This window comes from Danio rerio, chromosome 15, assembly GCF_052040795.2.
Source record: "Danio rerio strain M-AB ecotype USA chromosome 15, GRCz13ab, whole genome shotgun sequence".
NCBI classification, from domain to species: domain Eukaryota; kingdom Metazoa; phylum Chordata; class Actinopteri; order Cypriniformes; family Danionidae; genus Danio; species Danio rerio.
Genome location: NC_141035.1, coordinates 44,223,901 through 44,247,110, shown reverse-complemented (window position 1 = coordinate 44,247,110; position 23,210 = coordinate 44,223,901). Strand labels below are relative to the sequence as shown.

Genomic DNA, 23,210 nt, shown 5'->3' with positions numbered 1-23,210 from the left:
CTATAATAAGTCCTTTTCCATCTGCATAAAGTTCAAATGATGTTAGCCATCTTGTCCATCTTGGCCCAAGAGTCGCGGGATCTTTGTAGCACTCAAATGCAGAAATACCTGACTTTTCCATCGCATGTATTCAGTGCTCACAATATCCCTGCTGCATCCTCGTCGCCAATGTTATGTATGTGTGTCTTATCATCAAATGTTCATTCATAAATAGCACATTCTTCTGAATTAAATCAGCCACACGCAGGTTAACATTTTAACACCACTCTTTACTTCTCTTGTGTCTATGAACTCCGTAACATTACAAAACTTCCCATCATGCCACCTGTTTCCCGTCTTAAAGACACAGATGCAATTATAGTACTGTAAATCACAGCTGCGTACGCACAAAACCTTTGCGTACGCCAGGTTTCACGCTCAGAATCGCTCACGTTTGGATTTACTAACGATGAACTGAACGTGGGAATGTGCGCAGCTTCACGGAAGCTTTCTGGCTGGCGTACGCACATTTTTTGTGCGTGTCTGTTTTATTTCCATTGGCGACTCCTAGAGGCAGTTGTGTTAAATTCCTCTCTCCAAAGTGTCTGAGCCTTGCAATGGCAGCTGTATGAGACGGTTTCATCTAGCAGGTATATAAGGTTTCCATACCATACAGTTGACCACAATTTGCAGCGGTCGCCTGTTTTCCCAATGTAATCTGAGCGATCTACCGCACGCACATTGCTATAAAGACACTATCTGAAGATGAATTTGCATACGTGAATCAGAAACATTTCCATTCAATAAATGTGCAAATAAAATATGATGCACAAACTTATTGATGATTCCTACTTGTCTTTCTCGTGATAAATAGTGGGCAAAATCTGATATGTAGCGGGAAAAAAAAAAAAAAAAGAGCCCAGCAGACGCTGGAATCAAGCCGAGTTTATGCTAGAACGTGTCAGTACATGATCACATGCGTCATACAAGGTGCGCCACTGAGACTGTTAAGTGTACTGCAACATTTTACACATATAAATCACACTATTTTTTTTTTTTTATGCACTCAGTGCAATGTTCAGACCCAACTGTGTTAACCGCATCAGCTAAACTCTCCCACTCTATTTTTTTCTTTTGTTGTTAATTCCGGAGAACAAACTTGCAAATAACACCGCTTTTCTCCGGTCTACCTCCGAAAGCAGCGCCTCCAATTCACATTCTGTTCAAAGTTTCTCTTTTGCCTTGCTTTTGCCTTTGCTTTTTCGTTGGGTTTTTCCATTAGCATAGTCATTAGCATATTCATACAGAGGAGGAGGCAGGGAGGGGTTTTGTGCTCGTGCATGTTGCGCTCAGTTTCACGTTCATTCAGATGTACAAAAGAATATGCGTGAGATTCGGCGTACGCAGTGTTTCATACATCTGAATTTTTTTCTGCGTACGCACATTTACAGCTTTGTGCGTACGCAATGTTTTAGTAAGATTTCCACGCAAGTCTTCGTACATGAGGCCCCTGGTGCAGTGCAATCTAAGCTGCCTCCAATGCCTTTTAATACGCTCACCTAACCCTACCCATCACAGTGACGTCACTCACTCCATTGAGTGCATTGTGCCTGACATTGCATCGCTGAGTGGTGCAATCTCAGCTTGCATCATAAAGGCTGCATCCAGATACTATTGAACAGTTAAGTAAAAGACAGTAGTTTATAATCAGATAATCAGTTAAGATAATATAAAATATAAACTATATTATAAACTATATTATACATTCATTCATTTTCTTGTCGGCTTAGTCCCTTTATTAATCCGGGGTCGCCACAGCAGAATGAACCGCCAACTTATCCAGCAAGTTTTTATGCATGGGATGCCCTTCCAGCTGCAACCCATCTCTGGGAAACATCCACACATTCACACACACTGATACACTACGGACAATTTCAGCCTACCCAATTCACCTGTACTGCATGTCTTTGGACTGTGGGGGAAACCGGAGCACCCGGAGGAAACCCATGCAAAGGCAGGGGGAACATGCAAACTCCACACAGAAACGCCAACTGAACCAAGGTTCGAACCAGCGACCTTCTTGCTGTGAGGCGACAGCACTACCTACTATGCCGCTGCCTCGCCCCCTTTGTACTAACAACACGTTAATAATAAAAAATAACAATTCTTTCTCAGAGATACCCAGTTAGTTTTTTTCAAGAAACCTCTGGTGCAGGACACAAAACACAGATTTTTTTTGTCATTCATATTTTATGTTTAGTCGTGATTCCTCGATATGTTTGTAAATTTGTTCATTTAAAAGCAATTTAACCTGGTTTATTTTCTGGTCATTGACTCTCGATACTCAAACAGCTGAACTATCGTTTCTTTGTTCTTTCTGTCCAATCAGTGGTGCAGATCAGGTTCTGTTTCATAATGGACGACACACAAATATCCAGAGATGAAAATGTTTCTGCAGGATGCAGGTACTTTGAGTTTAATTACACAAGTAATGGAGAGGAAAGCAAACTGCTGTAAAGTTAATGTACAAATGCAGACCAGTTTTTTACAGTGTATCGTTTGATTAAAAAGTGCTAATTTAAAAAAACTTTATTAACTTTATTTAAATATTAAAGTGATTATGATAACTTTATCTGTTATAGTTCAGTTCATCAGAAGAGATCAGATCCAGAGCCCAGCTGTGTGTCTATGAGGAGTGACTGGTCTATGGATCCTCCAATAAGTTTTAAGAGTAAAGACACACCGCCTGATCTCAGGTATATGATTTACAATTTAATTAGAGTACAGCTGTTTATGTATTTATTATAGTATCAGCAATAATTTATGAAAGATTTTGAAAAATGTTTGTTGACTATTGTAAAAGTTATTTTTGTCTTTTCAATAATGTCTATATAAATATAGTGTTGCTCATACAGAGGGACGACACATGAAAGCAGTTAGTTCAACTTCACAGTTTCTGTATGAACATTGTAACTTTAATGAGCATAATTTTTTCTTTTTGTAAGGAGTTTTACTGATCCATTAATATTTGCAGTAGATTGTGGAATATGATATTGTGAGAATTAAACCTTAATTTCTGTTTGTTTTAGTTCGGTTCATCAGAAAAGCACAGAATCAGAGCCCAGTTGTGTGTCTATGAGGAGTGATGATGAATCTGTGGATCAGCTGTTACATGTTAGGAGTGGAGACACAGAGACTGATCTCAGGTAAAACAATTATGTGAAGGTTACATGATGATGATGATGATGATGATGATGATACAGAAAAGGCTTTTTGATTATTCACTGTAATAATGGATTTTTATAACATTTCAGCCATGAAGCCCTCAACACATTTAGATCAAATCTGCTGAAGAAGTTTGAGTGTCTGTATGAGGGAACAGCGGCGCAGGGAAACCCAACACTCCTGAATGAGATCTACACAGAGCTCTACATCACAGAGAGTGAGAGTGGAGAGATCAGTCATGAGCATGAGGTGAGACAGATTGAGACACAATCCAGGAGATCAACAACAGAGGACACAGCGATCAAATGCAGAGACATCTTTACACCTTTACCTGGACAAGACAAAGCCATCAGAACTGTGCTGACGAAGGGAGTCGCTGGCATTGGAAAAACAGTCTCTGTGCAGAAGTTCATCCTGGACTGGGCTGAAGAGAAAGAGAATCAGGACGTCCAGCTCATATTTCCACTTCCTTTCAGTGAGATCAATCTGATGAAGGACAAAACACTCAGTCTGTCAGATCTTCTTCTGCTCTTTTTCCCTCAAACTAAAGAAATGGAAATATCCAGTGACAAATATAAAGTGCTGTTCATCTTTGATGGTCTGGACGAGTGTCGTCTGTCTCTGGATTTTCAGAGCGCTGTGAGGTTGTGTGACGTCAGTGAATCCGCCTCAGTGGACGTGCTGCTGACCAACCTGATTGTGGGGAATCTGCTTCCCTCTGCTCTCATCTGGATCACCTCCAGACCAGCAGCAGCAGATCTCGTCCCCTCTGAGTGTGTCCATCGAGTGACAGAGATACGAGGCTTCAATGACCCTCAGAAGGAGGAATACTTCAGCAAGAGAATCAGTGATCAGAGTCTGGCCAATACAATCATCTCACACCTGAAGTCCTCCAGGAGCCTCTACATCATGTGCCACATCCCAGTGTTCTGCTGGATCTCAGCCACTGTTCTGGAGAAGATGTTGAGTGAAGCAAAGACTGCAGAGATTCCCAAGACTCTCACTCAGATGTACACACACTTCCTGATCCTGCAGACCAACATCAAACATCAGAAGGACTATGAGGAGAAGCTGACAGATGAAGACATGATCCTCAAACTGGGGAAAGTGGCTTTTCAGCAGCTCATGAAAGGCAATATAATCTTCTATGAGGAAGACCTGAGAGAGTGTGGCATTGATGTGGCAGAAGCTTCAGTTTACTCAGGATTGTGCACTCGGATCTTCAGAGAGGAGTTTGGCTTGTATCAGGGGAAAGTCTTCAGCTTTGTTCATCTGAGCATTCAGGAACATCTAGCGGCTCTATATGTGCACCTCTCCTGTATTAACAACAACAGAGATGGGTTTGAGGAAATCAAAAAGCCGAGTTTGTGGTCTAAAGTAAAGGACCTTTTGTACTTAAATTCATCACAACTTGTTTCTTTATCTGAGCTGCATCAGCGAGCTGTAAATGAGGCTCTACAGAGTAAAAATGGACATCTGGATCTTTTCCTGCGGTTTCTTCTGGGTCTGTCAGTGGAGTCTCATCAGATCATCCTTCAAAGACTAATGAAACTGAAAAGCAGATCAATCCAGATTAATAAAACAGTCGAGTACATCAAGATGAAGATCAGGACCATCGACTCTCCAGAGAAATCCATCAATCTGTTTCACTGTCTGAATGAACTGGGTGATCATTCACTAGTGGAGGAAATACAGCAGTATCTGAAATCTGGAAGAATAAACAGAGCCAAACTCTCTTCATCTCAGTGGTCAGCTGTAGCTTTTGTGTTGTTGACATCAGAGAAGAAGCTGGAGGAGTTTCATATTAATGAGTTTGTTGGCGAAACTGAAAAAATATTCATTTTTATGAAGCTACTGCCTGTGATTAGAGAATGCAGATCAGTTCAGTAAGTATTGGTAACTCCAAATCCATTTTAATGCAATTACACATTTTGAAGTTTAACAACAGTAACAAGTGATGGAAGTGTCACATAAAAAAGAAAACCTTAAATATTTATGATACTAACTCAAGTTGCTTTTTGACTTGGATTTAAAGGGGTGGTCCACTACGATCTCATATTTTAAACTTTAGTTGATTAGTAATGTAGCTGTGTGAATATAAAAAGCATCTCTGAATGTAAAAAGTTCTAAGTTCAATGCAAAGGGAGACCTTGGTTTTTACAGAGTTAGCTTAGCAAAGCCTATAATGAACGAATTTTGGGGACTACAAAAAATACTTCCGCCCCCTGTGAGATCACAAGTTCGTTTACTGCGCATCCCACACTGCGCATGCAGGTAAGACCCGTGGCCAGAGGCGCTGTAACGTTATAGCAGAGATGAAGCTAAAAATGCGTCTAAACACGGCTGTTTCCACAGAGCTTCAACTGTTTCTGTATTTGGGCTTCTAAAGGACACGACACAAACACAGAAGTGCTCACAGTTCAATATTAATTATGTTCCAGAGAATTATAAAACGCACAGCAAGCATGATTTGACAAAACAGCTCCAGAATCTCTCCCAGTTCAGTGCTGGATTCGGCTAAAATCTCCTCAAAGCAGAAGTTGTAAGCTACAAGTAAGTGTTTTTATTTGTTAAAATTGATCATGACATGTACAGTGTCTAGCGTTAACAGTATGCTGTTGCAATGATTGTAAGCAATGCAAAATGCTGCTTTGCGGGCAAACGATTAAGCTACAAATTTATATTTATCAGTTAAACTGCTGTAAACACACACACACACACACACACACTCTCTTATGTGTGTGCGCACGGGACTGCACTGATGTCTTCAGGCAGCTTTTCCATGTGTTTCACATCTCAGATAATGAAGTCGCAAAAGATATGTGGATGATTCATATTACTTACACCTGCATATTCCGGATACACATGAAAGCCGTCGTGTAACGCATTGAGTTAAAAAAAAAAATACAGGATAGATTACCTGACTCGTGGTCGCAGCAGAATAATGTTACTCCCCTCGAGATGAAACAAAGGCTCAAGTCGTTCTTGATTTTAACTGACATTTATTCGGACACGAGTCTGTAGTATGTCTTGTACATTCTAGCCTTGCACTCCTTTATGTCCCAATATTGCCGTCAGAACTACGAAAAGAAATACATAAGCTTCAATTAACCCTTTAAAGGTGATGTTGCACGTAATGAACAACATACATACAACCAAAAGATAAAGTGCACATTCAACATGTAAAGAAATACACTTAATTGGCTAATTATACATTACATACGGACACATAATCATACACGTTCACATACGTTAACACCATACGACACACACCTCATTGGCCTCTCTAACTCAAGAGGAATAAACTTGAAGGGTTGCAGTTTCTCTTAAACAAACTTCTTTGCACTTCTTAATCTTTAAAAACTTGTTTTAGCACAGCACCTTGTGGCTGAACTACTTGTAGTGCATCGGAAGAATATCTTGATTGCAACAATGAAATAATTCCCAAGCTAAACATAACAAGAAAAGGTTCCCCCCTCCCCCTTATAGTTTTAGTTAAATAACTTTAAATGAATTAACATGCATTAACAACAAATGTACATTACTTATTTATACTAATGATTACTCTGAACATTTTAACTATTTATTGACTTTTTTAATGTAAAGTTTGTTTATAGAGTGTAATATATAAGCATTGCTTCTGACGGCAGCTACAATAATAAATCAAGGTCTCAACAGGTAGCATCCCACATCTTGTGCTTTATTCTTCTGTCACGATATATTACAGAAAATAACTTAATCCGAGCATCAGAGTAAAAAAAAAGTCCCGCACACTTGCGCTTGTTACAGAAAGTTCACACATTCACACACACATAGACGCACACACAAACGCTGTGTAAGGAGCTGCACCCCATTTTCCCTCGTTACAGACACTTGTCAGATGTTATTTTAGAGAACGGACGGGAGGTTAAAAAGCGCATGCTTTTACGGGCGTGACGTGAAGCCGATCTACGAATAGCAGCACATTATGATGATGACCAATCAGAGTCACTTAAGGGCGGGCCTTTCAGAGGAACTAGGAAATATGACAGTCGTTTTCATGTTAGCTGAGTAGCTGTGTATAATCAAAGTGAGATATATGAAAAAATAACGCGATTTCCTTCAAGTGAAACATGAGCACACATTGCTTTGCATCTTATAAACACAACCAAGCCTTAAAATTACATTCTGGACCACCCCTTTAATAATGGTAGATAATATAAATGTAATTGCTAAATAATCTCTCACGTATTGAACATTAAACCCACATATCTTTTTGTTATAAGGTTACAATGTCAAGTAAATTCATTAACAAGTCAAATTATTTCAAGTAAATTTTAATAAATGCATAATTTTCACAAAATTTTTGATGACTTATAATGAAAACTCCTCAGTGCTAACAGAACATAAATATTGGTAATGTGAATAAAAGCCTTTATTGGCGAAAACAGAATTATGAATGAACACAACAGAATAAATGACTTAAAGCCGAGTGTACATGAGCGGGTAAAGCCAAAACAAAGAACAAAAGAAAACTATAAGTGATATATTATAATATATAAGTCATATAGATCAGGACAAACTGTGATCTCCTGTTGAAATGTAGACAAAATTAAAGTGTTTTGAACTGTGATTTGTACATGGTAAACAATTCAAGCCAAGAAGGGTCATAAATACGCAGCTGTAATTTTGCTACATTTCTCAAATATTTGCAAACGAATATTAGATTATCAGACATATTTGCAGGAGCGAATTCCTCCATGGTGAGTGACAATTACTGTGACAATGGTGCTATATTCAGCTTTGGTTATTTTTTTTATCTTTTTGGCATTGACTTGGTGTGTCCCAAAATGATGTGATGTGAGAAAGTGAAGAGTGTGTCGTTGTTCTCTACAGGTTGAATAATTGTGGTCTCACAGATGAAGGTTGTGCTGCTTTGGCTTTAGCTCTGAGATCAAACCCTGAACACCTGAGAGAACTGAATCTGTCTGGGAATAATCTAGGAGATTCAGTGACTCTTCTCTCTGCTGTACTGGAGGATCCTCGCTGTAATCTGGAAATACTGTGGTAAGATCATATTTGACTTTCACATGTAATGTAGAGCTCTCATGTAGGGGTTTCATCATCATTAGTGCAGTCAATTTCATTTCATTTTTATCCCTTTAGAGCAGGGGTGTCAAACTCAATTCCTGGAGGGCCGAAGCCCTGCACAGTTTAGTTCCAACCCTGCTCCAACACACTTACCTGTAGGTTTCAAACAAGCCCGAAGGACTCAATTAGTTTGATCAGGTGTGTTTAATTAGGGTTGGAACTAAACTGTGCAGAGCTGCGTCCCTTTTGGAACTGAGTTTGACACCTGTGCTTTAGAGTGGTTGATCCATTTTCAACGTGTTATTTTGTTTTTCTTGGTTTTAAATATTTTACTTGGCTTTATCCTGCAGTTTTCTGACTGTATAGAATGTAATAATTATGTCCACCTTTTGCGTGTTTGTATGTGTTTACTGTAAAAAAAAAAGTGCCGTTCACTATGACTATTTTGATATTTTAGAAATAATTATATAATTTTGGTTATTAATATTAAAAAACAAAATCTGATTCATATTTTTGTGGAACCTGTGAGACATTTTACATTTGAAGATTATTTAGTGAATAGAAAGTTTAATCTTTTGAAACATTATAAATGTTTGTACTGTTAGTTTTAATCATTTAAAAGTGGCCTTGATAAATCTAAGTAATGTTTTAAAGAAATAAAATAAATGCTGTTTTTAAATGTTTATTATACAGAATTATTAAACAGCAGAACTGTTCTCAGCATTGGAAACTTTAGGTACCAGTATGGAGACTTTAGATTAAAAAATTATCCTTTGAAAAGGGATCGTCACAGTGACAGATTTTGTTTTTCTATGCATGTGCTTGAAATAATCTTCAGGTGTTTTATGATCATGCTTTGTGCTCCGTGACAATTTAGACCTCAGTTTATCAAACATGTGCTTCAAGTGTGTACTTTAATAATTGATTCTCTGTTAAACTGATGTGATGTGAGAGAGTGAAGAGTGTGTCATTGTTCTCTACAGGTTGAGTTATTGTGGTCTCACAGATGAAGGTTGTGCTGCTTTGGCTTCAGCTCTAAGATTAAACCCTGAACACCTGAGAGAACTGAATCTGTCTCATAATAATATATCAAAATCTACAGTGAAGCTGCTCTCTGATCTAAAGCACAACCCACATAATAAGCTGGAAACATTATACATTTGTGAGTATGTTTTTAAGCTGTAAAGTTGGCTTGAGTTCAGTAAAAGCCCTCATGTGTGTAAATGCAGAATATCTGATAATTCAGCTTCTCTTTAGTTGAGTTTTAAATGCTCATTTATCTGCTTGAGTTTTTTAAATGGATCTGCTGATGTGACAGCAGCGATTACTTGTGTAATACAAAAAATCTCACATATTACTAAAAATCTCACATATTACTGGTGTGTGTGTGTGTGTGTGTGTGTGTGTGTGTGTGTGTGTGTGTGTGTGTGTGTGTGTGTGTGTGTGTGTGTTTTATTGCAGGATTCTCAGTGTTTAGTTTGCTCAGGATCTGCTGATTGTGAAAAAGGAGAAACGTCACAAATACACAATCAACACACCCTAAAGATGAATTTGCTCTTCAGTGTTTGAACTCTCAGTAATGATTTTAAATCACACTGAACTGAGCTAAACTGAACTGAACTGAACTTAAGCACTAAAAACTGAACTACACTGTTCCAGTTACTATGACCATTTATGTGAAGCTGCTTTGACACAATCTACGTTGTAAAAGCGCTATACAAATAAAGCTGAATTAAAGACTCACAGACTCACACTGATTTGTTTTTATATGCAATGACCAGGAAAATGTAAATGACATCATTATTTTGTTGCAGATCATCCAGATATTGATTATAGTGGAAAAGAGGATTTGAAATTGACGTAACTAAAGCACTCCTATTGTAATCAGTAAGTCACGTTGACATTGTGTAAATATGAAATGTGTTGTGCAGCACAGACAGCTTCGTTCATTATAAAGTAAAAATAAAATGTTACACTACTTTTTTTGTCAGTATAAACTTGAGAAATCTTGGTTTTACAAGGTTTACTCTGAGAAAATCAAGGGTTTGGCTACAGATGAGATGTGTCTTAAATGTGTCAGCAGAGGTTGACGAGAAAGAAATCATTTTACTGAGCATTAAATTCTCTACAATATTTTACTGATCTGTGATTAATGTTTAACATGCTTATCCATTTTCTCCCTCTTTCTTTGTTTATTTTTTACAGTTTTTAGCTTTTTAATTAATCTTCTGAACAATTGATTTTATTTTCTTCTTTCTCTTGCTGACAAACATTTCTGAACCCACAACAAAAAAATGAAATAGTCGCTGTTGATTACTAGTGTTAAATATCCAGAGATAACTGTATCCAAAGATTTGGAGTTTCATTTTTTCTGCATCTTCTTTGCATTTCTGATAAATCTATAATAAGTGGTATTTTTTGGTGTCTGCTATAACATGGTTTTCTAGTTTGTTTACGGTACTGTGTAGATGTGATTTTATAATTTACTGTAGTTAAATTATGTTCTGAAAAGATAAAATAAGGCATTACTTTCATATTTAGGTTTTTGCAGTATATCGACCATTACATACATGAACAAAAAAATTCAAAGAGGCAGATAAAGTAACTGTAGGCTATATATGTGGTATTCCTATATTTTGCATACCTTGATTTTTCAACTAAAGGTTATAATGTATGAAAATTGCATGTTAATAAACAGGCATGAATTTAGTGGAAATTTAACAGCAATACAAGGCAGGCGTTTTCAAACTGTGGGGCGCGAGACTGAGGCGTGCACTTATGATGACGATTTTTATGCGTTCTCTAGAGGAAATAATATAATTAACGTTAGCTCCACAGCTAACTATCAGGCACCTGTAAAGTTAATGCTTTCCAGTAAAATACATACAAATAAAATGGACCGGGCGGTGCTTTTTAAAACTAATTACGGTGAATGAAAGTCAAAGTAAGCCATCCCTTCTGGATCTTTCACAAGATACTGACTACGTTTACATGGACATCAGTAGTTATTTGCCTTAATCTGAATAAGACAAAAATATTACTACATGAAGTGCTTTTTAATTGTTGTGTCACCAGAATATTCACGTTTCCTGCAGAGTCTCGTGTAATTTTGGGGTGTTTCATCTTCAATTTCTGGACTTTAACTGCAATTCGTTCAGTTTCATTCATACCCTGGTTCGTACCTGGACTGGTAGAAGGGTGTTGCTTTTATTGATACCGCACCAATTATTGGGACCGACCTTCCCTGATAAAAGATAAAAGTGTTTAGTTTGTTCAGGATCTGCTGATGATAAACGTCACAGACACAATCAACACACACTGAAGACACTCACACTGACTTCACAACACTGGCTTGTTTTTATATGCAATGACCAGGAAAATGAAAAATGACTTCACTATAATGTTTCAGATTGTCCAGATATTGATTATAGTGAATAGGAGTGTTTTAGTTTAGTCATTTTCAAATCCTCCAACAATAGGAGTCCTATTATAATCATTAAGTCATGTTGACATTGTGTAAATATGAAATGTGTTGTGCAGCATAGACAGCTTTGTTTCTCATATAGGAAAAATAAGATTATTAAATTAGATTTTTGTCTTCAGTATAAACTCGAGAAATCTTGGTTTTGCAAGATTTAAAATCAAGATCAAATTCAAGATTGTCTACAGAAGAGATGTTGTGTCTGAAATGTGTCAGCAGAGGTTAACAAAGAGAATGAAAATCATTTCACTGAGCATTTAATTCTGTACAATATTTTAAATTAATGATCTGTAATTTAAATTTAAATTGTTCAATGTGCTTATCCAACATTGAGTGTTTTTTTAACAATTTCCTTCTTTAAAATAGTTTTTCTGAGTATTTACTCATTAAAATATATTTTTGTTTCTTTTATGTATTTCTCTTGGACAAGCATTTCTGAAGCCCACAACAAAAGCAGAGCTGAAAGAGTTGATTATTTTGTAAGCACTAATGAATTTACTACTTGTTTTTTGAAGTAACAGAGCATTGACACAAGAAACACAAACACTAGTGTACAGCTGTGCGAGATGAGCGAGCCAATGAGAATAGTTGTGGGTGGGGCGATTCATGAAAACGGTCCACCAGAGCGAGGTAATACAGCGACTCAGCGAGTTTGTTCAAGCGGAAAATGTCTGTTACAGTCGTGAACGACGAGGATTGTTTAAGTGAATATCGTCGATGGATGCAGTGTCCAGACACATTTGGGATTCAACAATGCCAGATAAATTCTCTGCTTGTAGTGAATTTCGCAGAATCACACGCTCTGTATTTACAACACTTTCAAATTCGTCATATTGTGGTCTGTCATGTTAACTAACTCTTGAGAAATACTTTACCCTAAATATTTTGCTTCTATACCCCTCTCATATGCGTATGTTTATTTAAAAATCGATGTATTTTAACAGCAGATAACTCTAACATCATCTTAAAGCTGAAATTACACTGATTTGAAAGACAACTCGGCATTGAGATAAAGTTGGCTTTATATTTGCTCATTCGAAATTTCTCCTGAAGCATTATTTGCTAATTCTAAATAGAGAAATCATATTAGCAGTCAATCACTATCAAAGTACAACACTCTTGCACTTATTCATTGTTGCTCTTATAGTTGTGTAAGTTGGTTCCTTGTCCTCATTTGTAAGTCGCTTTGGATAAAAGCGTCTGCTAAATGACTAAATGTAAATGTAAATGTCTTCAAAGCAACATAAGCACTATTTAATTGACTTTGAAGTCATACTTAAATGATTTCAGACCCAATATTCAAAGCAGCGACTACTTTCTCTACTACTGTTCATACTGTGTACTCTTGTGCAAAACTGAGAACTTGTTGGATGTTGTGAGCTGTTTAGATGTTTATGTGGCCATGTGTTTATTTATTTTAGTGTATTTGTTCACAATAAGGTACCTTGTTTTTTCTGCACCTGAGAATTTCACTGCCAATAGTCTAATATTACCGTCTATTAACTTTTATTTGATGTATTTCATTTAGGCTTCTCCTATTGTTAGTGAAAAACTTGTTCCTGCAGAATATTATTTTACTGATCTGTTAACAAATATTTGTTTCAGTTTTATCTGTAATCTGGACTAATAATTTTCAGATGTCCTGTTTGACGACTGTATATTAATCTTTATATAAATGTATATGTAAAATCATTTTGGCACAACATGTGAACAATAAAAAAAATTATGAAACAATATTATTAAATTAGTCTGTCGAGCTTGTGTTGATGAAATAAATTTTTACTCATTTTAATTGTGCAAAAACTAATATTTTTAGCATTTTGGCGTCGGTTCACACCTGCAGAAAGGCAAAGACTCCAACATCAGCTTACCAATAAATACTGGGAATATTTCCAGCAAACTCCAGGTATGATCACTGAAATCTAAGACAAATACAATAGAAAAGATCTGAAGATGAGGCCAAGGACATGAATGACTGTATACAAATAAACATGCAGAAGAATAAATTAAGACGCTGAAGAGGTTGGTGTATTTTCCTTGATTTTACATTATTGATGCTCAGAAATATTCATTCTTGATGCTTACAAATAAATATTAACCTCACTGTGTTCTTCTAAATGTTTATTTTAGACCAGATGGAGGATCAGGATCCAAGTCTAGAGCTGAATATACTGAAGAACCATGATAATTTAAATAATGCATCAGTAAACAGCAGTGCTTCACAGAGCATCAAGTCTTTCACTTGCCGTGAGTGTGGAATGAGTTTTATGCTAAAAGGAAGTTTTAAGAAGCATCAACTAATTTATACTGGCGAGAAGCTTCACACTTGCTCTCGCTGTGAAAAATGTTTCACCCTTAAAAGCCACCTTAACAGACACATAAGAACACACACTGGAGAGAAGCCGCACACATGCTCACATTCATCATCTGCATCGTCATGATCAACAGTACAGCTTTGATCACTGCAGCAAGAAGTTCAGGTCCTCCTCATTTTTCACAAGTACCTGACAGTTCATGCGGTGGAGAAGCCGTACTTGTGTCCAGTGTGTGAAAAGAGTTTTTCACAGCTCGCAAACGAGACGAAAGAAACCAGAAGATCCATTCCTCGGAGAAAAATCCTGCTTGTGTGGAGTGCGGAAAGACTTTCACTACACGCCAACTTCTCAGAAAGCATCTGAAAACTCAATCTGAAGAAAGACCTTCACCTTCTCTCAGTGTGGATTTAGTTTCAGAAAGAAAGCCCACCTTGACAAACACATGAGGATTCACACTGGAGAGAAGCCGCACATATGCTGTCAATGTGGGAAAAGCTTCATACAACCGTCAGGCCTCTGTTATCATATGCGGCGTCACTCTGGAAAAAAAACCTATAATTGTGAACACTGTGGTCCAAAGTTTACATCATCATCACTTCTAAATAAACTCTTGATGGTGCATATTGGTGAGAAGCTCCACAAGTGCTCTCTGTGTGAAGAGTTTTACACAGCTGGACAATGTGAAGCAGCACCAGACGCTGCATGATGCTGTGCGGGATCACATGTGTTTTGAGTGTGGAAAAAGCTTTACAGCAGCTACTCATCTGAGAAATCATCAGATATTTCATACAGGAGAAAAACTGTTCCTCTGCCCGTGCTGGAGAAGGAGATTCATACAGAAACGCCACTTAAATAGGCACACACACTGTGCAAAAGGCTGTTGAGCAATGTTGACTCTCAGAGACTTTTATTCTGAAATCGCGTCACAAACCGAAACCGGAATAGGCGCTACTGAATACAGAGTGAACTGTTGCTGCACGAGACTTTGCCGAGCGCGGCTCGTTAACTAAAGTGGCGCTGGAAACGTGTATTGCTGCTATAATGAGTGTCTGACTGGATGTAATTGTGCTTCTGTGCGTGTTATGAAAGTGAGTACAGTTCCGGTTATAACAATTATTTAGGAGTTATACTTATTAGTCCCAGTTATCACAGAGATACCTGATGTGTCATAGTGCTAATTAGCATGCGTTAGCATCGCGATCGCGATGCTATTCACTGTTTGTTCAGCTGAAGTGATTCAAATGTATAATGTTTGTTAGTAAATGTGGATGTTAGAGTGTGATTACATCCAATTATGTTCATTTTGTGAGGGAAGAGCCTATAATGTATATGTTAGTGCTGTCATGTGTAAGTTTGTTAAAGTAATGATGTATATTACTGATTGCTGATGCTGGAGTGTTATTATTTGTCTGTTACAGAGAAACCACAACTTTTATAAGCACAACTCATCGGCTACACGCTCATTTAATCAGGAAATCACCAATAACCAGCTAAGCAAGTGCAATCTTCAGTATATTGTGAGGAAAGGGCTGTTATGCGTCAATGGCCAAGTGATAGACTCATAGCACTCTGAAGGCTCATGGGACCACGGTATTCATACACATACTTCGGACCAATCACAAGGCTGGGCCTAAACGTCACGTCTGTGTGCGACTAATAATTGTGCTTTATAAATCATCCTCTGAACCTGTGCACCGGAACCAATTGGACACTTCATTGTACATCTGCTAATATTCACAGTTGGCTCTTCTCTCTCATGTTCATACTTACTTGCCACAATAAATCAGTTTGATTTCATCCTTCCCTCTGTCGTGTTCTAACAGACACACCTGGTTCACTGCTATACACAACGAGTTAGCCTCTGCTATCAGGTAGCCTTCGCTACAATTTTGGTCCTTCGAGCCGGATCGCAGCTGTGCTGGGAGTATGGAACAGAGTGGTGAAGGATTCTGGGCCCCACATACTCGGCCCAAAAGGCAAATAAGACAGCCATCCTACTTGAGAGACTATGAAGTCGGTGCAGTGCGAACAAAGGTGCGTGAACCCATACATAACAGCCCAGCGCACCATACATATAGAGAGGAACATTGGAGCCCACAGCCTCATGTTAGGTGGAGTGGTGCACCAAATGAGCATGACGATTACTCCTTTAACCAGGATGAGAGCCTTGGAGCTATGAGCTTAAGAGGGCCATGCACCCCAATGCCCTATACTGAAGAGGTTATTGAACAGATTGAGTCACATAGAGAGAGCATGCCAAGACAAAGGGCTGATGAGAGTTTACAGCATAGTTATACATCACTTCCTGATACTAGAAGGGTAGGACACCCAGAGAAATCCTCAGACAGGGGGCGCACAGTAGATCAACAGGAACTTATTACAGAACACTGGCCATTGCCGCCACCTCCATTATCTGATGATTTCGCTCTACTAAGGGAAGAGGAAGGTGATGATAGACTGCCACCACCACCCTGGCCTTCCTCACAATATCCACCAGCATCCATAGTAGGGGAGGAGTTAAGAGTAGTCACTGTTATAGATAGGATGATGGGTGAGTTGCAGCTCATGCGGGACAATGCAACATCTAGCATTACAGCACATTCACGTTTGCACTCCACACCTCATGACTCAGGTCGCCCTATGCCTAGCCGACATCATGAACAATACGGAGCACAGTCCAGGTTACAGCAGCCAGAATCTTTCCCACCCATCATTAATTCACAACGTCGAACTACTCATATTGAAGAACCTGTTTCTCACTACCAACCCAGGCCCCACCAACACCGTCCAAACTCTTACCAAGGTAGACAATTCACGCCAGTATTAACCACTTTAAGTGGAGGGGATTACAAAGGGCCAACACCTAAAATACCTCTCTTTGTTAATAAAGACCCGATGGAGTTCTCTAGGCTGAAATTAGCCTTAACAAACTTGTTGCCCGCTGATGCTACTGAGCTCTTTAAATATCAGGTTCTTGTGGATCATTTAAGACTTGAGGAAGCTTGTCTTATTGCCGACTCGTATATAAACTCTCCCATGCCTTATTCAGACACTATGGCGGCCTTAAATGAAAAGTTTGGTCAACCGCATCATGTAGCTTTGAAACGGATTGCAGCAGTAATGGATTCACCTGAGGTCCGAAGGGGAGACACAGTTGGCTTTGAGCGATTCTCCCTGCACGTACAGTCACTTGTAGGCATGCTGCAGACCCTGGGCCCCGATGGGGAAGTGGAGCTGAGATGTGGCTCACATGTTGCCAGGCTCCTCACTAAGCTTCCCATAGAGATGAGAGCAAACTTTCGACGTCAGATGTTTAATCGCCATGGGCATACACACACACTACTGGATCTGGCAGAATGGCTGAGATATGAGTCATGGTGCCAGGGCTATGACAACCCCACAGAGGTTCGCTTCCAAAGGCCACCTAGCTACCGGGTTGAAAAACGCCACAGTAAGCCAGCAGCCACTGTGCTACATGGATCAGAGAGCTATATGCCAAATCAAGCAATCAGACCCGAAAGTCAGAGCTCATGTGTGGAAAAGGGAAAAGTCAAGGCGAAACCCTACTGCCCATATTGCGACTGTACAGAGCACTTTTTAAATAAGTGTCCCAAGATTCAGAATCTCACTAGTGAGGAAGTGAGAGAGTGGATAAGAGCTAAGAAAAGATGTTGGAGATGTGGGAGATCACATCAGGCTGCTCAGTGTGACCTTAAGAGGCTCTGCAGTGTATGTCAAGGCAAGCATCTGAAAGTTCTGCATGATGTCAACACACTTCCCAAACATGAGCATCCAAAGGCAGAGAGCTGTCTTGTTAGCACTAGTACAGAGGTGCTTTATCTTGACAGGCCCACAACAACCTCTCGAGTTCTGCTAAAAGTCGTCAGAGTTTTCTTGCAAAATAAAGACAAGATACTCGACACGTACGCTATTCTAGATGATGGGTCGGAGCGTACAATGCTCCTCACAGAAGCTGCCGAGAAGCTTGGCCTACAGAAGAAGCCTGAAGACATCGCTCTCCGTACCATACGGCAAGAGGTCCAAACACTTAAGGGATCCTCTGTTTCATTCAGTATCTCATCTCCCATCAATCCCAGGAAAACTTTCCGGATAGTAAAAGCATTCACTTCTCCACGCCTTGATCTAGCTGACCACTCATACCCCATCATGAGTCTGAAGAGGAAATATAAGCACTTAGCAAACATCCCCCTCCATCCATTCAGCCGTGTCAAGCCACTTGTTCTAATCGGAGCTGATTACCCCCACCTACTTACTCCAATTGAACCAGTAAGACTGGGCCCTTCAGGAGGACCGGCAGCTATTCACACCAGACTTGGATGGACTCTCCAAGGACCCACACCCTTTGCTCATTGGGTGTCGGACACCAGTCTGTGTCTTCTCACAAGCGTTTCACCTGAGACAACAGAACTGATGCGGAATGTGGAGAAGCTCTGGAGGATGGACACTCTACCATGTCAGAGTGATAAACAGGCAATGCGATCAAGGCAGGATAAGGAAGCAGTTGAGCTCCTAGAGGCTGAGACAAGACGAGTCAACGTTGCAGGCGTTCTCAGGTATGCCACACCCCTACTTAGGAAACGAGACATACCTTCTCTCAAATCTAGAAAAGAAGCTGTTCTCCCAAGCCTTAGGAGTACAGAGAGAAGGTTGAGCCGGGACCCTCAACGAGCTGATGAATATGGAGCAGCTATCCGCAAGCTGGTGGAAACTGGAGCAGTCAAGAGGATTGACCCAGGTGAAGCCTCCAGCACTGAAGAATCATGGTATATACCCCACCACTTGGTGAGCCACAACGGAAAGAACCGATTGGTCTTCAATTGTTCTTACCAACATCAAGGTCGGAATCTAAATGACACTCTCCTTCCTGGGCCAACACTGGGAGCTTCCCTTTTGGGTGTCTTACTGAGATTCAGGCAACATGCAGTGGCAGTCAGTGGAGACATCAAGAGCATGTTCCATCAGGTTCAGCTTTTGCCAAGGGATCGGCCCCTCCTCAGGTTCATTTGGCGAGACATGATGCGGATGGAACCACCGGATATCTATGAATGGCAGGTCTTACCATTTGGGACTGCATGCTCACCCTGCTGCGCCACCTTTGCCCTCCAACTGCATGCGAGGACTCACAGCAAGGAAGGAGATGGAGTCAGGCATTCAGTTGAACAATGCTTTTATGTGGATAACTGCCTCCAAAGTGTGGATACTGTAGATGAGGCCAGGAAACTAGTGGACCAAATCAGGGAAGTTCTCGCAACTGGAGGGTTTGAGATTCGACAGTGGGCCTGTAACTTACCTGACGTCATCAAGCACCTGCCTGCGGAAGCTAGGTCTGGCAGTATGGAGCGATGGCTCTCCTACGATGACCCTGATCTGCTGGAACCTGCCCTTGGACTCAGCTGGCATTGGGGGACAGATACTTTAAGATACAGAAGCCGACCTCTGGAGTATGGAGCTTTGACACTGAGGAATATCTACAAAGTGTTAGCACGACAATACGACCCCTTGGGATTTATCTTGCCCTACACGACTCGCGCAAAGCTGATAGTGCAGCGCATGTGGGACAAACCGAGGGACTGGGATGACCCACATATTCCCCAAGATCTGCAGGAGGCATGGAAAGAGTGGGAGTCAGAGCTACACTTGTTGCCTCACATTTCATTTCCTCGACCGTATGCTTCAACTCCTCATAGTCAGATGATTGTCTCCAGGCAGATTCACGTATTTAGTGATGCCTCCGAAAAGGCCTATGGAGCTGTCTCTTACCTTCGAACTGAGGACAGCCAGGGACAGGTGTCTTTAGCATTCCTGGCGGCCAGGTCCAGGGTGGCACCTCGTCGTCAGCATTCAATTCCCCGACTTGAGCTCTGTGGTGCTCTGACAGCTGCCCAACTAGCAAAGACAATTGCACGAGAATTAACAGTGGCCATAGATCAGACAATACTGTGGAGTGACTCTACAACAGTGCTAACTTGGTTGAAGTCAGAGTCATGTCGCTACAAGGTCTTTGTGGGCACTCGGGTCGCTGAAATCCAGGAGCTTACAGGAGGGAGTTCCTGGCGTTATATTGACTCGTTGCAAAACCCAGCGGATGATGTTACCCGCGGAAAGACCTTAGCAGAGTTAGCAGGACAGAACCGGTGGAGTCAAGGGCCACCCTTCCTCCTTAAAGGGCCTGAAGAATGGCCATCATCACCAGGAAAGCAACCTGATTTAGACACTACTGAGTTCAGGAAGCTTACTTCATGTGGAATGATAGCAAGAGCGGAGAGACAAGAAACATCACAAGAGCAGTCTTTTGCATCTTGGAAGGAAATGGTTGAGGCCACAGCCCAGGAGCTGCATGGGGCGGCAGATGGACCCCCAAATGCAGCAGACTACAGAAAGGCCGAGATGATGATCTTCCAAAAGATTCAGTCAGATTGCTTCCCAGAGGAATTGTGTCGCCTTCGCACTGGAAAGGAAGTGCTCCAAAGCAGTCGTTTATTGACCCTGTCCCCAGAGCTTGATTCGGATGAGGGAATTATACGAGTCGGAGGGAGGCTTAGACGGGCCGAAGGGTTGGATCCTGCCCTGAAGCATCCTATAGTCTTGGATCCAGCACATACTGCCACAAAGCTTCTTATTCAGGACTACGATGCTCGTCTTTGTCATCCAGGCCCTGAGCGAGTGTTCGCAGAGATGCGCCGCAATCTTTGGATCATTCGTGGAAGGGAGGCAATCCGAAAGGTGCAACAGCAGTGTCAAGAATGCCGCAGGTGGAAATCCAAGCCATTAGTGCCAAAGTTAGCAGACTTGCCTTTAGCCCGCCTACGTCTACACAAGCCAGCATTCTACTCCACTGGGGTCGATTGCTTCGGACCCTTCCAAATTAGAATCGGACGGCGTTCAGAAAAGAGATGGGGAATCATCTATAAATGCTTGACCACACGCGCAGTTCACCTGGATCTTCTGCACAATATGGATACAGACTCTTTCCTTATGAGTCTTAGACGATTCATTGCTCGCAGAGGGACTCCAGCTGAACTTCTTTCTGATCAGGGTACGAACTTTAAAGGAGGAGAAAAAGAGCTTCGTGACTCCTTCAACAGCATGTCATTGGACCTCCAACAGCTCCTAGCTAAACAGAAGATTGACTTTCGCTTTAATCCCCCTGCAGCTCCTCACTTTGGAGGTACTTGGGAGAGGGAGATCAAGTCAGTCAAGTCTGCTTTACATACCGTGATGGGTGTCCAATCAGTCTCAGAAGAGGTACTGTACACTGTTTTACTCGAGGTTGAAGCCATTTTGAATACGAAACCACTGGGTTACACTTCATCCAGTGTTGCTGACTTGGATGCTATAACCCCGAATGTTCTTCTGATGGGGCGGCTCGATGGAGCACTACCTCCTGTAGTGTACAGTAAAGAGGAGGGCCTAAGCAAGCGGAGATGGCGGTACTGTCAAGTTTTGGCAGATCACTTTTGGTCTCGATTTATTAAGTATTACCTACCATCCTTGCAGTGCCGACAGAAGTGGCATGGCACCCAAGCTGACCTCACAGTGGGTACAGTAGTCTTGATGATGGACCCCCAGTTCCCCAGAGCTTTCTGGCCAATTGGTAGAGTGATAAAAGTGCATCATAGCGCAGATGGTCACGTGAGATCGGCAGACATTAAGGTCAAAGACAAGATCTACACCCGTCCGGCAGTCCGACTAATTGTTCTCCCAGAAATCCCAGAGTCTGAGGAGGATGAGCAATGCCCTCCACCAACTTCAGATTAACAATTGAGCCTTTTACATGAGCAAATTGCACACAATTTGGGGGCGGCTGTGCAAAAGGCTGTTGAGCAATGTTGACTCTCAGAGACTTTTATTCTGAAATCGCGTCACAAACCGAAACCGGAATAGGCGCTACTGAATACAGAGTGAACTGTTGCTGCACGAGACTTTGCCGAGCGCGGCTCGTTAACTAAAGTGGCGCTGGAAACGTGTATTGCTGCTATAATGAGTGTCTGACTGGATGTAATTGTGCTTCTGTGCGTGTTATGAAAGTGAGTACAGTTCCGGTTATAACAATTATTTAGGAGTTATACTTATTAGTCCCAGTTATCACAGAGATACCTGATGTGTCATAGTGCTAATTAGCATGCGTTAGCATCGCGATCGCGATGCTATTCACTGTTTGTTCAGCTGAAGTGATTCAAATGTATAATGTTTGTTAGTAAATGTGGATGTTAGAGTGTGATTACATCCAATTATGTTCATTTTGTGAGGGAAGAGCCTATAATGTATATGTTAGTGCTGTCATGTGTAAGTTTGTTAAAGTAATGATGTATATTACTGATTGCTGATGCTGGAGTGTTATTATTTGTCTGTTACAGAGAAACCACAACTTTTATAAGCACAACTCATCGGCTACACGCTCATTTAATCAGGAAATCACCAATAACCAGCTAAGCAAGTGCAATCTTCAGTATATTGTGAGGAAAGGGCTGTTATGCGTCAATGGCCAAGTGATAGACTCATAGCACTCTGAAGGCTCATGGGACCACGGTATTCATACACATACTTCGGACCAATCACAAGGCTGGGCCTAAACGTCACGTCTGTGTGCGACTAATAATTGTGCTTTATAAATCATCCTCTGAACCTGTGCACCGGAACCAATTGGACACTTCATTGTACATCTGCTAATATTCACAGTTGGCTCTTCTCTCTCATGTTCATACTTACTTGCCACAATAAATCAGTTTGATTTCATCCTTCCCTCTGTCGTGTTCTAACAGACACACCTGGTTCACTGCTATACACAACGAGTTAGCCTCTGCTATCAGGTAGCCTTCGCTACACACACACTCATAGTAGAGAGGAGCCGCAGTCTGGGTCACTGCCATCAGCTGATTAAACAATCTGAGATTCTGTTAATACACTTTTAGTTTCAGGCTGTGTGTATACTTTAATGTTCAAATAAAGATAATGCAAAATATCAATGTTTGTAGAGATTTGTTGTTTGTTTCATTTTAGGAAGCCCAGGTCATCATTTTGTCGATAAATCCTGAAACATTTCATATGGACTTCAGTTTACACTCCCAATTCCCAAACCATTTCAAACTTTGATCTCAATTTCTCTAATTAAGCACTCT

The 23,210-nt window shown here is 40.7% G+C and overlaps 2 protein-coding genes across 9 annotated transcripts in view; both read left to right on the top strand.

Annotated features, from left to right (window-relative positions):
* The window catches only part of si:dkey-121n8.5, a 46,114-nt gene extending 23,057 nt beyond the window's left edge, over positions 1-23,057 (top strand). For 3 of the 6 annotated variants that reach the window (XM_087284671.1, XM_087284670.1, XM_087284673.1), the window contains 7 exons: positions 2,369-2,444; positions 2,622-2,735; positions 3,069-3,185; positions 3,294-5,090; positions 8,080-8,250; positions 9,258-9,436; positions 9,736-10,015. In XM_087284671.1, the coding sequence (XP_087140797.1) occupies positions 2,369-2,444; positions 2,622-2,735; positions 3,069-3,185; positions 3,294-5,090; positions 8,080-8,250; positions 9,258-9,436; positions 9,736-9,737 (2,456 nt within the window). In that variant the 3' untranslated portion in view covers positions 9,738-10,015. Of the gene's footprint in view, positions 1-2,239; positions 2,445-2,621; positions 2,736-3,068; positions 3,186-3,293; positions 5,245-8,079; positions 8,251-9,257; positions 9,437-9,735; positions 10,016-22,964 lie in introns of those variants that run through there. The other 3 variants (XM_087284674.1, XM_087284675.1, XM_087284672.1) reach the window with 2 other exon arrangements.
* On the top strand, positions 15,024-23,057 carry LOC147840696 (uncharacterized). 3 transcript variants are annotated; one of them, XR_015509874.1, is made up of 3 exons: positions 15,024-15,158; positions 15,894-22,118; positions 22,449-23,057. XR_015509874.1 is itself a non-coding variant. In XM_087284570.1 (2 exons), the coding sequence occupies exon 2, from the start codon at positions 15,997-15,999 to the stop codon at positions 21,847-21,849; it is 5,853 nt and encodes a 1,950-aa protein (XP_087140696.1). In that variant the 5' UTR covers positions 15,024-15,158; positions 15,894-15,996; the 3' UTR covers positions 21,850-23,057. The 3 variants fall into 3 exon arrangements, 1 of the variants encoding a protein (XP_087140696.1); XR_015509873.1 differs by having other exon boundaries at positions 15,489-22,118; XM_087284570.1 differs by having other exon boundaries at positions 15,894-23,057.
* Positions 23,058-23,210: the final 153 nt, after the last annotated feature.